Raw genomic sequence first — 17,813 nt, forward strand, 5'->3', positions numbered from 1 at the left:
AGGAGATTCCTGCAAAAATATGATTTGAAGTTGAGGTTCCATGTAGAACCCTCTGTGGAAAGGGTCCTACATGGAACCTAAAAGGGTTCTTCAAAGGGTTCTCTTATGGGGACAGCCGAAGAACCATTTTAGGTTATAGATAGCACCCTTTTTTCTAAGAGTGTACATAAGGAATAGGGTGCCATTTGAGACGCAGACATAATCAATGTGCCTCGGCCACTAGCAATGATGGATAGCGCTGTGCAGTATCTATAAGAATAACTATACATTAGACACACACACACCTTGATTAACAAATGTTCTCTTGCTCCTGGGGTTGCTTGCCAGACACTGAAATACGGAGCCTGTAATGTATCACTGGGAACTGAGGCACAGTCCCAAATCGATCCCTAAGCACAACGCCCTATGCAATTGTGGTGGAAGTTTCACCATATTACTGATACCAATCAAATCCTCTCAGATCTCTACAAGTGCATAGGGTGTAGGGCTTAGGGTTCATTTGGGATTGGGCTTCAGTCATTTCCACAACCACTAAAAATATATCAGAAAGGCATACAGACAGTGATGAAAGTTATGACTTTAATACCAAATAAAACATACAAGACATTACCAAAAAGCAGCTTATTGACATATTGAAACAAAGAAAGCAACAACACAAACACAAAGCATTATCATCATTAATAATTCTCCTCTCTAGTTACTATTTTATCAATACATTGTCAATATTCTACAGTCCCTATGTCTTAGTGGTAAATATGGATTCGTTTGTCTATATTCTCCTGACCGCTACATCATCCAACTCTCTTATCTTCATACAGTTCAGCTGGACAGAATAAAGACAAAAGATATGATGAATATAACAAGATGAAGTGCCTCAAACAACTGATTGCCATACACAACTGGTCGAGATGAGTGTAGGCCTACACCCTATAAACATGCATGGTACCACATACACCTAAAAAGTACACTTATTCTAAAGGCCTGGTGTTGCCATGCCAATAAAAAATTACTTTCCAAGACACTTATGTTAAGCATGTTACTATGAATTAACAACTATTTTGTATGTAATGCTGCTGCTTCACGTGTGTCTATGTATGTATATGTGAATTATCCTGATCATATTGACACACATTTAATAAAAGGTGTCTGTCCATTGAATCTATATACAGATCTACTATGCTATAGCACAAATAATGTGTTTTGTGATAGGTTACAACCAAATTGAAAGTGTTTTTTTCTTTCACTTAAAATGTGTAAAGTGTAAATCGTATTTTACTTCACAAAATCCCTCAGATAAGACATGGACATGAGTTCTGGGACAATAGGCTAGCTGTTGTTGGCTTTGCCCTACATGCCATAGTAATGTATGACTGGCTTATCTAAACTCATAAAAATTAAATCTTATCTTTAAATGGTTAAACCACTGCAATATCAATAGTGATATGTTAGCAAAGAAAATAAAGTGTCTGTTGTACAAATTAGCAAACTAAATGGTACAATATTCCATAGAAGGAAGCTCAGAGAGACAACTGTCTAGTCCAGGCGTCGTTTGGAGTGGGTAAAAGTAAGTGTCCGGCCATTGTGGGTGTGGGGTTGGTTGCCATGGGGGGGCACATCACTACTCCACTCAGCGCAGGGTATTAGTGGGCATGCAGTCACACAGGGCTCGCCTCTCTGCCCTCAACACCAGGGTCTCAGTCTAGGAGGAAACAAAAGCAATGCCATGTTAGGGAGTACTAGGCGGAGTAAACTTTTTAAACTAGGCTAAGACTTATAGAGGAACTTTACAGGTAGGTATACAGCAGGCCAGGGTATAGATGTGGTAAAAAGGTAAATCGAACTCGACCAAAACAATGTAATTGCCATGGCAACGTGTGGGGGGAAAGGGCCGTGGGGGAAAGATCCCAAATTTCCTCATTTCCACACAGAAAAATTTGCTTACATTTAGGCTGTTGTTTATGTGTGTATTTCACCAGAGGCGCAACTTTCACTGGGGATGAGGGGGAGATGTCCCCCCCCCAACATTCTGAAATTGCATTTTTTGTACTGGTTTTATCATTGGAATGTGATACAAAACGAGGTAACGGTGTGCTTTAGGACCATGCGGACGTCTCCGAGTGGTCAGGTAGGCTGTTTGGAGTGTTTAGTTGACTGGATTAAAAAAAACTATAGGTCCCCCCCCACTTCTTAAACCAAAGTTGCGCCCCCTGTATTTCACACTATGTTGAGGTAGAAACCGGAGTATAATGCTTGTATGGATGTCAACCCCAACACATGTTCATGTCATCTTAACCAATCAACTGCATTACAGTTAAAAATGACTGACTACCACCACGGATTTCTGTACACTTGCTATGCTAACCAGTTTATACGAACAGGAGTTAGCATTTAGCAGTCACTTCTTCTGAACCTGAAAAGGGACAACTTCCAAATATATCCAAATTGGACTTAAGTAACCACATTGTGGGTCTGTTACAATACATAAATCATGACGGATTTGACGAATATCCACTTAGTTAGATCGGATTTGTCGAATGTGTGCTAATCTGGTCAATGGAACGGTCTGCGTTCCATTCACCCCTTTACTGCATCTATAGGGAGCAACTCAGTACTATCCCAGCCATAACCAGTGCTTGAAGTGGAATGAAATAGGTGTTGGTACTCATTTTAGGTGCTGGTACACAGTGGGGTAGTGGGGGCATTGCGTACACTCACTTCTTAATCCCCACTGATGCGTATCAAAGTCCTATAGTGAAGGTATATGCCATATCAATTATGTAGTACAATAGACAAATCATGCACAAAGTAGCCTACACAATCACAAAGCTTATTCGTATGTGCTGGACACAGCCTAGTTTCAGCGGAATATTAATCCGTCAGCAAGAGCACACAACTCTCAACCAGGAGCATCTCACAGAAGAACGACATCGGTAGCCCGTAGCTGGTAGGAAAGGCGTTTCAACTTATGCCAGTAAGTGCTAATTAAGGCAACAATGGGTAAGCAAAGCAGGTCTTGAAAAAGTTTGGTCCGAAGCCTTGTTTGAATCTTTGCGATGAGCAATTCAGTCATCATGCGGTGTTTGAACATTTCTAAAGGCTTTCACAAAAAACCTTCCCAATTAAATGTAGACTGCAAAGTAGGTCTACCTGGTAGAATGATATGATGATGAATCGGGAGTGCATTTGTTTAGCAGACTCTGCCATCACGTACACCGTAGGCCTACATTGTACAGTACAGCAACACTGTTGGCCAAAAGGTCTCATGCTAGGTGCACAATTGAATTAATGGGCATCTAAACCCTCCCAAAATATTTACATTTTATTTTTCCCAGACCTCAAAATGGTCTCCTTATGTGGTTAAAGCATTGTTGTTTTTCTATTTAAAAAAAAAAGTGTGACTGAGAGAGTGAAAACCTGAAAAAACCTATAGGAAAATCTATACTTTTTCACTCATTTCCTTCGCCACGCGGGCTTTTTTTGTTGTTGTCAAATTAGAGTATAGGCACTTCTCCAGGCACCACTACACCACTGCTAGTACTCATCATATATTAAAGGCAATAGTATATTCTTTAACAGGTGCCAGTTCTCAATCAATAGAAAATCAGAGGTGGACAACTACAGACCACTTCAAGCATTAAGGGTAACAATGTGTAAATACAATAGTTATTAAATTGATGTAGTTCTGTCCTTGAGCTGTCCTTCTCTAGTAATGTTCTGTATTATGTAATATTTCATGTTTTGTGTGGACCCCAGGAAGAGTAACTGCTGCTTTCGCAACAGCTAATGGGGATCCTAATAAAATGACAAGCTGTAACATAAAGTGTAACTGAAAAGAAAGGGATAGCAACTGTTACCCGGGCATCAAGGTTGAAAGCAGTCTTCTTAAGGTCTTGTAGTGCCCTCTGCATGAATTCAAATGCATGACAGTCCACACAGGGACGACCTGCAAGACAATGTGACAAAATATATTTTTTAAACTGTGTTCATTATGATTAATTATAGGCTACTGCATTTGTGAAAACAAAAACAATATATTAAGACGTTTATATTTACAATCAATACCTATCTGCTGATACACTTCCTCAATGGCTGTTGTCAATTGGTATAACCTATCGATTAGGCAGTGAATCATAATTGATTGTGTTTGGGCCTAGAATTTTTTATCTTTATACGCCTAGACAATAGTCATCCGCACTACAGTAACAGCCGCTTACTGTGTATAATCGCAAATGCAACAAAGACAATACAATATATTAAATAAAACCACTTACTTTCAGCAGGGATTACCGTCCCTGCCTCCTGCTCGGCATCACTTGGCCTAAAACACAGGAGCTGCACCGCTAATAGCAGCATCACCGCTTGCAAATAGCCGCTCGATACCATACTGATGCTCGGTGCAAGATGTCTTGAGAAAGACCTGGAAAATGGAGATATCGAATTTTAACATATGATTCCTTATGATATATCATTAAGTTTATAAACGAAGCATTGATAGGCTATATGAAAACGATTGTAGGCTACGTTTCCACGACTAAAGAAAGCAACACCAGCATCCATAATAACGTTCCAGATGCGGAGATCTTCTCGTTTAAATGGGACAAGCTTTTTTCATAAAGAAAAAGATCGGAAATATAACTAAGAACAGTATAACATTTAATGTAGGCCTACTCACTGTGGGTGATATTTTAAAGAAAATAAAAACAGTGTTGCCAGCCGAAAGACGCCCACCTCAAGACGATTCTGTTGAATATTAATTCAAAGGGCAGATGGCGCATGCGTATAAAATCCTTTGAGGGTCGTCACTAGTTACCACAGCCACAAAACCAAAATTGGTTCGTAAAAATTAAATTAATTTAAGGTTAAGCATAAATTTAGCAGTGTAGTTAAGGTTAGGATTAGGTTTTGTGACTGTGGCAACTGTAAATTAGGCAAACGGATTGTCCCTCCACAAATCCAGTACAATTAGGCCTATGCTAAATTATTCTATGTATTTAATTTATTCATCTCAAATTCAATGTTGGCCTCCCTGGTTCGCTAATATTGTTCCCATTTTTTCGCAGTCGCTTATTTGCATATCCTTATACAGAAATTGTTGTACAATAAATATTATCCGCACGTAAACGGACCATTAATTACTACACGTTAGTGCACTCTCCAAGTTAATTTTATGAAAAGGGTTTGTATTATTAGACTTATTTGCAAAATAAGTCAGCATTCCCTTCGAGTCAAACACCCCAAATGCATTGATTAGCAATTAAATGCAATGCTGTTATAGACATACATCTCAAGTGTTCTGTAATCTCAATATTTTCAAAAGGCCATGTAAAATGACATTAGTTTTTTTGGATAGGTAAGAGAGAGGTGTGTTCCTTTGATCTCCCTCGACATGAACATGGGGTCCACGCTATCTAGATTCCTTGAGACGACATTTAAAATGGTTTAAGGTTGGGGGTTTGTGTAAGGACGTCCCAAGGATCCATATTAGCACTCAGCATGAACATGGTGGGTGTGTCCTAACCACCAACCGTTCGAAGTTTTCTTAGCTAGGTAGCCTTTTAAAATGCCCGAACTCAAAACGCTTCTTTTTCCAAGATGGCGTCGATGAAGGATAGCGACACCGGCCTGTGGCTCCATAATAAACTAGGATCAACAGACGAACTTTGGGCGCCTTCTAGTATTGCTTCACTCCTCACCGTTTCAGTTATCGACAATATACGGTTGTGTTTTTCGAGTTTGTCGCCTCCAGTAAAGCTAAAAATCTTGCTCGGGATGCTGCATCTTCCGAGGCGGACTGTTGATGAGGTGGGTAACGTTACGCGAGTTGCTATATGACTGACTGAGCACTAGTTAGCCACTGCTACTAGTTCGTTTAAATGGGGTTCTGCAGCAAGCAGCCTTAGTCGAGTTGCTAACTAACGTTAATGTTTCCTGAGTGGGAAGTATAGTACACCAACCATGCTTACAAGCTAACCGTTTCCACGGTACACTTATCTAGTTGCATATGGCTTTGACTCTTCGCTTAGGAGACCTGTGCCGAAGAGCCAACAGTGTCTACAGCCAGGAGGTAGTTAGCTAGCTAACTATCTTTTGTTTAGGCTCATTCTGTCCAGTCTCCATAATTTGTTTACCTAACGCACATGCCTTGCTTTCACAAACACCAAGTTAGTTAGCGATCTAGCCTGACGTGTAACATTGAACCTGTTTGTAATGTATTCGTGATTTTTTTTGTTGTTGTTGTCAAAATTGGGAAACAACCTTTAAAATATTTCTTGCTCCATTTTAAATCGTCTAGTAGCTCAAAGTCCTATTAACTTTGATAGTCTAGCTTCTTAACTACAACTTGTGTTGTAAACCAGGTGCACTACAATTTCTCGACATTGCTTTGTTTACCAATTATATTCATGTGATTAATTGAATTAGCTACTTGTATACATTTATACGTGTCATTTCAATTTCATGACCATAACAAAATCTACATATCCTGTAATGCATTATCACTGTCATTAGTCCACAGCGCTTTATTCTCCTAAATTACACAATTCACAGTCCCTGTGGCCTACTGTTCGACCATGTATTGGGCATACATCTTTCCCATGTCCCACTGTTCAGAAGCCTGATAGCTGCCAGAATTAAACTTGCCCAGCTCCTATTATTGCTGAACTGTGGGACCTTATATCTCCTTCTGGAGGACAGAAGCTCAAAACATTGGGCAAGACTGTGGGGTCCTCTATGATGTGCTTGGCCTTGTCCCTTGCCCGTCTATCATAGAGGCCCTGAAGTCTCCTGCACTGGACCTCAGGTTTACGGTCCTCCTGAGGATGCCCATGTTAGCTACTGACAGCCCACCAGGCCAGGAAACAAAGTCGGCACACACTCTATATGGCAGGTGTAGTAGTTGGATCTATTCCATTTCTGTGCACTGCTCTAACCTCCATATCCCTCTTATGTCCATATACACCCTGCCCCATGGAGATTCTATAATCAATTTATTTCTATCAACAGACAGCAATGCATACTGTGAGCCATGTATGCATGTAAAGCCTAAAGACACATTACCATTCCACAAGATTGAATGATAAAAGTTGTTTTATTTATTTTTTAATAAATCTTGCTCTACTAACCTCCACAATCACATCCTTTGACATGCAGATGAAGGAGGCCCTATCAGAGATCATCCAGCTGGCCACGGTGGACTCTGAGCCCTGGGTACTGATGGTGGCAGATATCCTGAAGTCCTTCCCAGAGACAGGCTCTCTCAACCTGGACCTGGAGGAGCAGAACCCTAACGTACAGGACATCTTGGGCGAGCTCCGGGAGAAAGGTGGGTACACTACCATAGGCTAGGGGTCACGAGTCAAGAGTAAAATGAGAGCAGAAGGGGACATTGAGGATCATGGTTCTAGCTTTACAACTGGAATGACTATGATTATGTGAACTGTGCTTGGGGAATTTGTAGTACGGAATCGGATGCATGTTCCAGCATGTTGGTGTTGTTCTGACATCACCTGTTGGTTGGCCATCTATCAGAGTCCTACTTTTTCTTTATCACCTGTGAACATTTTAGTGCTTGTGCAGGTACTTGTTGTTTACAACTGCCTGTTTCCATCACACTTCTGCTTTTGCTTCCTCTTTGGGGTTTAGGTTTGAGATGCTATAAAAACACTGTCAACTGCTTGTGTAAAAAGGGCTTCATAAATACATTTGATTGATCTCCCCCTGCAGTGAGTGAGTGTGAGGCGTCGGCCATGCTGCCTCTGGAGTGCCAGTACCTGAACAAAAGCGCCCTGACCACCCTGGTGGGCCCACTCACGCCCCCCGTCAAACACTTCCAGCTCAAGAGGAAGCCCAAGAGCGCCACCCTCAGGGCCGAGCTGCTGCAGAAATGTAAGAGAAGACACTTCACTTGATCCACCCACCCTGGGTGCATGTCAATAGTCTAAAGTGGCATCCTCGTCATCTTCTTCATCTGGGGCCTAGGAATACTGATCAAGGATCATGTTCCCCCTGTCCATGTAATGTTACTCATTATGATCTAAAAGGCAAAACTGATCCTAGATCACAACTCTTACTCTGAGACGCTTAATGAATGTGGCCCCTGATCTGAAAAGCAAAAGCGCTATGGCGGATGCTTACTTGGGAGTTGCTTTCACTTGTCCAGTTGTTTTTCACACATCAGTGCAGATGAAGGAAAGCAGATGAGAAAGTGAAGCCACTTTAGACTCTTCACATGGTCCCAGTGCTTTTTCTGTATCAAAACGGGTCTAAGGTGGTGGGCGTGGCACGGTCAGCCCATCGGTGCTGCTGAATTCAGTCAAGGCCCTGGGTAAGAATGTTTTTTAGGCCCCCATCTTGGCGATAGAGAGAATTTCAGTGTTTTAAATCCAATTTATTGCAGGAAATTATATGCATTTTTCTTCACACATTTTGCCGTGGAGAGAATTTGATCAGTGAAGCAAATTTCCTGCAAATCAAAGTTTATTGGTCGTGTACACAGATTTGTAGATGTTATCGCAGGTGCAGTGAAATGCTTGTGTTTCTAGCTCAAAGTGCAGAATACCTAACAATACACATAATCTAAATAGTCCGGACGAAACATTAGGAACACTTGCTCTGTCCATGACAGACGGACCAGGTGAAAACTATGAACCCTTATTGATGTCACTTGGTAAATCCACTTCAATAAGTGTAGATGAAGGGGAGAAGATGATGAAGGGGAGAAGTTAAAAAAAGGATTTGAGACATGGATTGTCTGTGTGTCATTCAGAGGGTTAATGGGCAAGAAAAAAGATTTAAGTGCCTTTGAATGAGGTATGGTAGTAGGTGCCAGGCGCACCGGTTTGTGTCAAGAACTGCAGCGCTGCTGGGTTTTTCACGCTCAACAGTTTCCCATGTGTATTAAAAATGGTCCACCACCCAAAGGACATCCAGCCAATTTAACACAACTGTGGGACACATTGGAGTCAACATGGGCCAGCAAGCAACCCTGTGGAATGCTTTTGACTCCTTGTGGAGTCCATGCCCTGATGGATTGAGGCTGTTCTGAGGGCAAAAGGGGGTGCAACTCAATATCAGGAAGGCGTTCCTAAGGTTTTGTACACTCATTTGTACACTGGTGTATATGGATAGACAAGTCCTTTCTAGAGACTGCTCCCTCAAGCTGGAGCTGAGAGAAAATATTGCAGTTTTCAAGTAAATGTCTTGCAATTCTATGCATTTTGCAATGGCTAATGCTGTGTCCTTATGCTCAAACATTTTGACAAGTCAATACTTCTGAAATCATCGTTTTAGTCTGGCTTTTATTTTAGTGATTGTTGGTTCTCAAATATGTATTTAAAGATACATAGGTCTATCTTTTCTACATACTAGTTTGACATTTAAGTTTACGCTGACGGTGTTTTTCCATCTTGAAAATAAATATTTGGACTTAGGCGGCCCGCCCAAGACTTTTCTATGCAGAAAAGACCCTGACTCGCCATCTTTCGGGTCTCCTGTCCTTTGTAGGGCCCTATTAAAATCTCTGTTGCGGAGAACGCAATCTAGACCTTAAAATGGAATTCAACAACATAAAAAAATCAATTGAGCTTACTAGGAAATTAACTAAATGTATTGAGCATTCATTAATTTGTTCAATATTATCATTAGACCTGAACAAAATACATCAGTGATTCATATTTTCTTTCAACTTTCTGAAGAGGCAAAGGCACAAGAATTCCCGTGTGTATGCACGCGTTTGTCGAACACTTTGCTTAGCCCTTAGCGATGACGCTAATGTAATGACAGCCGTCTTCTGGTAGATGGAAAGGCTTTCTCAAACTCAATTAAATGTTAGTGGCAATATGTAATTTTTTGGGGCGACCCAACTAAATTCACCAAAAAATGTGAGTTATGGATCTATAATTCTACTTGAAAGCAAGTCTAAGACGCAGTACATCTGTTCTTTATGTGATATTCCTATGCTTCCTATTCTGTTTTGTTTTTGCTTTTGGTTTTGTACAATAGCTTCAAACAGCTGAAGCAACAATATTTTTAATTATGGAAAATATATTTCACAGTGGTGTAGATGGTAAAATTATTCTCTTCACTATACTAGTTTATTTTGTCACACAAACTGAAATTAGGCTAACTATTAGAGTTCTAGCAACAAGGAAATGGCGGAATGATTTTTGAATAAGTCAACTTTAATTTCAAAGTAGCCAATGTCTACCTGGCAGAATGATATCATGATTAGTGGCCTTTTGTTTTGCAAACTCGGCAATCACATGAGCGCTACAGAAACATCGCTAACCAAACAATGGTCTCATGCTGCACTTAAATTAAAGGGTAACTACACCCAAAAATCAAGATTTCTTAGATTTTTCCCAGACCTCATAAGTGGTCTCTTAATGTGATTTAAGCATTGTTGTGGACTTAGAACATCAAATGTTTTAGTTTTTCTATATTTAAAAAAAGTGTGATTTAGAGAACCTGAAACTGGGGAAAAACAAAACAGAGAAACTGGAATTTGGGGGGAAAACTAAACGGAATCATGCAAAAACTACAATATTTTATAGTGCCCGACCTTTGCGCTAGTTTAGTGAATGGTCATGACTCATGGTCATTACAGCATGCACTGGAAAATGAATATGAACGTTTCTTATTGGACATGTTCATGTAGTCCCTCCCTATTTGTTTTCTTCTGTTTGGTGCCAAATGAACAGCAACCTCTGGTGTATTCACTAGGAACCTAACAGAAGCAAACAGGACGAAACTGGGTGGAACTTTACCTACATTTGTTGTTTTAAACATTTTCCATTGCAAAATATTTTTGCTACGATGTGCACTAATGAATACAACCTTGACTCATCGTTCTGTTGTGGTTTCAGCCACAGAGACTGCTCAACAGCTGAAGAAGACAGCGGGAGTGCCTTTCCATGCAAAAGGAAGAGGCCTGGTCAAGAAGATTGACACCACCAGTGAGTTTGGCACCCACACACACACACACACAGCAATTACAATACTCGTTGTTGCTAAGACTATGCATATGAACACTTACACACACACATTCATACCCACGGGTGTCTAATTGGTTGCTGAGATATCATGTTTTATACTCTCCCTTCCAGCACCCCTCAAGGGGATCCCCAAAGCCCCTTTCCGCAGCCCCACCACCCCCAGTATGTTCAGCCCCCCGAGCAACCGCACACCCATCGCTCCCGCACGGACGCCCCTGCGCAAGGAGAGGGGAGTCAAGGTAACGAAGGGGCCTTAACAAGTGACCTTGTTTTCTTTTAAGGTATAGTTCACCCAAAGTACAAAATTACATTGGTTTCCTCATCCTACAAGCAGTCTATGGACAAGGTAAGATCGTAATCCATGCTTTGATTTTGTTTTCGGACAGCGGCCACATAAGCAAAACCAAAGCATGGATTGCTGTCTAACCTCGCTCATAGACTGCTTGTACAGTAAGGAAACCAATATGTCATTTTCTAATAAAAAGGATTTTCACAATAGACAGGAAGCAGGGTTTCCGTTATGAAAATGTGGTGCTGGACATTTGACCAGTGGCATTTTAATTTACCGGACATTTGAGAAATGTACTGGACCCAAATGTATTGGCTGCGTATACTGATTAGGGCGTCCACCCACGGTGCTCAGAATAACCAAAATCGCATTTAGATTATGGTAATTCATTTTAACAGAACATGCAACTCCAGGATGCAACGGCGTGCATCCGTGTTCCTGAATTCCGATGCACACTTGGAAGATTTTAAAGTAACTGTCCACATTTACTTTTCCTCAGCCAACAAGACGAGTAACGAACAGCAAAATCACGGCTGTGTGATCACGCGCTCCGCAGCCGACGTGAGTAAGACCTTTAGACAGGTCAACAGTAACAAGGCCGCAGGGCCAGACGGATCACCAGGACGTGTACTCCGAGCATGCGCTGAACAACTGGCACGTGTCTTCACTGACATTTTCAACCTCTCCCTGTCTGAGTCTGTAATACCAACATGTTTCAAGCAGACCACCATAGTCCATATGCCCAAGAACACTAACGTAACCTGCCTAAATGACTACCGACACTTAGCACTCACGTCTCTAGCCATGAAGTGCTTTGAAAGGCATTTTTCATGGCTCACAACACAGACCCGCTCCAATGTGCATACCACCCCAACAGATCCACAGATGATGCAATCTTTATTGCACTCCACACTGCCCTTTCACACCTGGACAAATGGAACACCTATGTGAGAATGCTATTCATTGACTACAGCTCAGCGTTCAACACCATTGTGCCCACAAAGCTCATCAAGAAAGCTACGCAACCGTTGAAGGCCTGATCACCGACAATGAGACGGGGAGGAGGTCAGAGACCTGGCCGTGTGGTACCAGGACAACAAACTCCCTCAACGTGATCAAGACAAAGGAGATGATTGTGGACTACAGGAAAAGGAGGACCGAGCACGTCCCCATTCTCATCGACGGGGCTGCAGTGGAGCAGGTTGAGAGCTTCAAGTACCTTGGTGTCCTCATCACCAACAAACTATCAGTCCAAACACACCAAGACAGGCGTGAAGAGGGCATGACAAAGCCTATTCCCCCTCAGGAGACTGAAAAGATTTGGCATGGGTCCTCAGATCCTCAAAAGGTTCTACAGCTGCACCATCTGAGAGCATCCTGACTGGTTGCATCATTGCATGTGAGAGGAAGTGATGCAGTGTTAGAGGAAGGCCCTAAAAATAGTCAGACTCCAGCCACCCTAGTCATAGGCTGTTCTCTCTGCTACCGCACGGCAAGCGGTACAGGAGCGCCAAGTCTAGGTCCAAAAGGGTTCTAAAAAGCTTCTACCCCCAAGCCATAAGACTGCTGAACATCTAATCAAATGGCTACCCAGACTATTTGCATGGCCCTCTTTTACGCTGCTGCTACTCTCTTATCTATGCATAGTCCCTTTAATAACTCTACCTACATGTACATATTACCTCGACTAACCGGTGCCCCCGCACATTGACTTTGTACCGGTACCCCCTGTATATAGCCTCGCTATTGTTATTTTACTGCTGCTCTTTAATTATTCGTTACTTTTATTTCTTAGGTATTTTTCTAAAAACTGCATTGTTGGTTAAGGGCTTGTAAGTAAGCATTTGAAAGGATTGTCATTTTAAATTGATGGTTCAATGTGTTAAGCGAGTCTGATGCACATTGTCTGTTCTTTAGTTGTTAGACATCTCAGAGCTCGATATGGTGGGAGCTGGTAGAGAGGCAAAGAGGAGAAGAAAGACTTTGGGTAAATGCATTTATTTATATTTTTGCTCAACTGTGCATTCGGAAAGTATTCAGACCCCTTGACTTTTTCCTTATTCTAAAATTGCAACTTTTTTTTTTCACCCATCAATCTTCACACTACCCCCATAATGACAAACAAAAAATGTTTCTACATTTTAGCAAATGTATAAAAAATACCCTTTATTCAGTACTTTGTTGAAGAACCTTTGACAGCATGTACAGCCTCGTCTTCTTGGGTATGACGCTACAAGCTTGGCACACCTGTATTTGGGGAGTTTCTCCCAATCTTCTCTACAGATCCTCTCAAGCTCTGTCAGGTTGGATGGGGAGCGTCGCTGCACAGCTATTTTCAGGTCTCTCCAGAGATGTTCGATCGGGTTCAAGTCCGGGCTCTGGCTGAGCCACTCAAGGACATTCAGAGACTTGTCCCGAAGCCACTCCTGTGTTGTCTTGGCTGTGTGCTTAGGGTCGTTGTCCTGTTGGAAGGTGAACCTTCGCCCCAGTCTGATGCCCTGAGCGCTCTGGAGCAGGTTTTCATCAAGGATCTCTCTGTACTTTGCTCCGTTCATCTTTGCCTCGATCCTGAATAGTCTCAGTCCCTGCCGCTGAAAAACATCCCCACAGCATGATGCTGCCACCACCATCCTTTACCGTAGGGATGGTGCCAGGATTTCTCCAGACTTGATGCTTGGCATTCAGGCAAAGAGTTCAATCTTGGTTTCATCAGACCAGAGAATCTTATTTCTCATGGTCAGAGTCCTTTAGGTGTCTTTTGGCAAACTCCAAGCGGGCTGTCATGTGCCTTTTTACTGTGCAGTGGCTTCCATCTGGCCACTCTACTATAAAGGCCTGATTGGTGGAGTGCTGGAGATGGTTGTCCTTCTGGAAGGTTCTCTCATCTCCACAGAGGAACTCTAAAGCTCTGTCAGAGTGACCATCGGATTCTTGGTCACCTCCCTGACAAAGGCCCTTCTCGCCCGATTGCTCAGTTTGGTCGGGCGGCCAGCTCTAGGAAAAGTCTTATTGGTTCCAAACTTCTTCCATTTAAGAATGATGGAGGCCATTGTGTTCTTGGATCTTCAATGTTGCAGATTTTTTTTTAGTACCCTTCACCGAGATCTGTGCCTCGACACAATCCTGTCTCGAAGCTCTACGGACAATTTCTTCGACCTCATGGTTTGGTTTTTGCTCTGACATGCACTGTCAACTGTGGGACTTTATATAGACAGGTGTGTGCCTTTCCAAATCATGTCCAATCAATTGAATTTACCACAGGTGGACTGCAAGTTGTAGAAACATCTCGAAGATGATCAATAGAAACAGGAGGCAATTGAGCTCAATTTCAAGTCTCATAGCAAAGGGTCTGAATACTAAAAAAAACAAATACCTTATTTACATATTTGATAAATGTACAAACATTTCTAAAAACCTGTTTTTGCTTTTTCATTATGGGCTATTGTGTGTAGATTGCTAAGGATTTTTATTTGTATAATCCATTTTAGAATAAGGCTGTAACGTAACAAGATGTGGAAAAAGTCAAGGTGTCTGAATACTTATCTCTAGCTAGCAGTCTTCACTATTATTCACCGTCTTTGACTCACTCATTCTTATTCATCTCTTTCTCTCGTGGTACAGAAACAGAGGCTGGGGAGAAAGCTGCCAAAGAGGAGGCTGTGGTGGAGAATGCTACACCAGACTATGCTGCTGGACTGGTGTCTACACAGGTAGGAAGAGACACTGTCACACAATGTAAAGCCATTTACAAAGCCATTATTGAAATGTAACCTATTCAACGGGTTGTTTTCAGAAACTGGGTGCGTTGAACAACGAGAGCGCCCTGCCGTCTACGAGTTACCTGCCTGCTACTCCCAGTATGGTCCCCTCCTCCTCCTACATTCCCAGTTCAGAGACACAGCCAGGTGAGAGAGACAACTTCACACACCTAGATACCTGTTACTCAAATCTCAGTTACCCTCCATTTGGTCCTATACGAAGTTGGTTTTTGCAATATGGCATGGTTGTAGCACATTGAGTAAATAAGCCTTGGACAATTGACAATTAATGCCTTGTCCGAGCCAGAACGGCCTATAGGGCAGTCTTCTGTTTCTGTAGCGAGGCATCTTGATTTACAATACTCGTAGCAGCTTGCCTTTTCATACACCACATGGAATTTGATGTATTGGTTTGACAAACTACCGGGATTGACAAAAGTTCTGACAATATTTCCATCTGCACAACCAATTAGCGATTGATAGAGCGATAGTCTCAGATGTCGAAAAACGGAGTCTTCATTTATCCTCCTCTTCTTTCTCTAGCGAATGCGGGCGGTTCAGGGCGTGACGCCCTGCAGTCGGGTCGACAGCCTGAGGAGTCGGCCACGCCCAGCGCCGCCGCCACCACCCTCCCCGGCCAGTTCAAACAGAGGACGCCCATGTACAACGCCGGCAACACGGCCGCCAGCCCCACCGCCCCCGCCTCCCCCAGCACGCCAGCCAGCACCCCGGCCAGCAGCAACGGCCCCCAGGCTGCCGCCATTGCCACGCAGCCCGAGACCCCAGCCACACAGCCCCCTGCTACCCCCCAGTCCAGCACGCCCCAGCCCAAAAAGAACCTCTCGCTCACTGTGAGTTGGATAAAGGCATCATTGGGACTCTGTTCCAACATTCGCACCACTATACTACTTAGAATGAAGCGATATATTGGGCATGCTTTCTAAGATGAACTTGTGTTAGTATGCGAGAATGTTACGCTTACATACAAACATTGACTGTAGAGATTGTAGTTTAGTATTTGTGATGGTGGTTTTACTTATGAGTTATGTAGTTTTGTCTCAGTTGAATGCACTGTAAGTGACTCTGTATAAGAGCATCTGCTAAATGTCTAAAATGTAAATGCATGCAGTGTGGTGTGGCGTAATCTCTGTGCCATGTGTTGTGGTCCCCCCAGAGAGAACAGATGTATGCTGCTCAGGAAATGTTCAAGACCGCTAACAAGGTCACCAGACCAGAGAAAGCTCTCATCCTGGGCTTCATGGCCGGATCCAGAGGTACTGTACTGCTTTGTGCAAATACTCCCATTTCCCTAGATGAAGTCCACCTAGCGTATGCGTTTTGTACTGTTGGAATTGCAATGTTTTAGTAATAAGTAACAGCTTTTTGCAACAGAGAAGAAATATTCCCTCAAGTACAGTGGAAGCTGCTGAGAGGACAGCTCATAATAAGGGCTGGAACGGAGCAAATGGAATGGCAAATTCCGACGTTTTTGATGCCATTCCACTGATTCACGCTCCAGCTGTTACCACGAGCCCGTCCTCCCCAATTAATGTGCAACAGACCTGTGCAGGAGTATGTCCACTTAGTGGCATACTGTATGAGTTTTCAATGTACTAGTAATGTTTTTAGTAATGCGTGGGTATGTTCAAGTGCTCTGGAGGCGGAGCTGGCTACACACACACCTTTTAAAACACTCTTGCCCCACTGCGAATTCTCCTGCTACGACACACACAAACTACACCTCTACCTGTTGGTGTATCCCCTCCTCCAGAGAACCCGTGTCCGGAGCAGGGCGACATCATCCAGATCAAGCTAAGCGAGCACACCGAGATCCTGCCCAAGGCGGACGGCACGGGCAGCACCACCATGCTGGTGGACACGGTGTTTGAGATGAACTACTCCACAGGACAGTGGACCCGCCTCAAGAAGTACAAACCAATCACCAACACCTCCTGAGGTGGCTGCTGGCCTGCCTGCCGGGACTAAACACACACGTATACACATTTACATACACACGCAGGCCAAATCCTCCTCGGGTGGCCAGGGACTTGTCATACTCACACACTTGTGCAAATACACATGGGCCAAATCCAGCACGTGAGAGGGGAGATGGGGGAACTGACCCCTCTTTCTCAAAGTTCCTTCATTGCCAAAAGGCAGGGACCCTCAAGACTCGTTTCCGTTGGTTCGTTTTTCTTTTCTGTCCCCTCAGATTCCTGGACATTTGTGTGTTAGAAGAGTCCTTATACCTTCTTTTCATAAGATACCTGTCAAGACCTGCTTTACTATGAAAAGGTACAAGCATGCCACAAAATATTACAACTGTCTGTGTTTTTCATTGTGAGAATGACGTTTACTGTATTCTTCCTACTTCGTCTGAGAAAATTTAAGAAACTAAAGAGCCCAAACCATCAGTGAAAATGTGACGGAGAGGGATGATGGGTTTCCTTTTTGCTGTGAAATTCTGTTTTGAAAAGTTCCGGAGAATGTTTCGTTTTTTTCCATCCTTACCAAGAAGGGAAGAAAAATAAAGCGAAAAATGTTCAGAATCCAGAGTGTTAAACAGTCCTTCAGAACCTCTCGCTCTCCTCCTGACTACCATTCTATTTCGGAGCTCATGATGACTAGGGTAAAGGTGTTCTTCTATGGTAAAGTCTTGTTTCAGAACGTTTTGCTACGGTGTGCAGTAATGAATACACCCCAGGGTTGGTGTAAACTCCATTTTGTCAATTCGGGCTATGAATTCCAATTCAAGCAAATGATTAATCGGATGAA

General features: G+C 42.8%; 2 protein-coding genes across 2 annotated transcripts; one reads left to right on the forward strand and one right to left on the reverse strand.

Moving 5' to 3' along the window:
- Nucleotides 1–566: 566 nt before the first annotated feature.
- On the reverse strand, nt 567–4,734 carry nicol1 (NELL2 interacting cell ontogeny regulator 1). The gene is given in 4 exon segments (NM_001140874.1): nt 567–1,699; nt 3,855–3,943; nt 4,272–4,417; nt 4,673–4,734. Coding segments are annotated over 3 exon segments (273 nt in total). The 5' UTR covers nt 4,384–4,417; nt 4,673–4,734; the 3' UTR covers nt 567–1,627.
- Nucleotides 4,735–5,508: 774 nt separating this feature from the next.
- nelfa (negative elongation factor complex member A) lies at nt 5,509–17,587 on the forward strand. The gene is made up of 11 exons (XM_014207045.3): nt 5,509–5,802; nt 7,150–7,321; nt 7,723–7,884; nt 10,863–10,952; nt 11,103–11,230; nt 13,198–13,267; nt 14,902–14,990; nt 15,074–15,185; nt 15,582–15,889; nt 16,213–16,312; nt 16,810–17,587. Exons 1-11 carry the CDS (start codon nt 5,593–5,595, stop codon nt 16,992–16,994), a joined length of 1,626 nt encoding a protein of 541 aa, XP_014062520.1. The 5' UTR covers nt 5,509–5,592; the 3' UTR covers nt 16,995–17,587.
- The last annotated feature ends 226 nt before the right edge of the window (nt 17,588–17,813 follow it).

The sequence above is a fragment of the Salmo salar genome, chromosome 07, assembly GCF_965601325.2.
Source record: "Salmo salar chromosome 07, fSalSal1, whole genome shotgun sequence".
Lineage (NCBI taxonomy): Eukaryota > Metazoa > Chordata > Actinopteri > Salmoniformes > Salmonidae > Salmo > Salmo salar.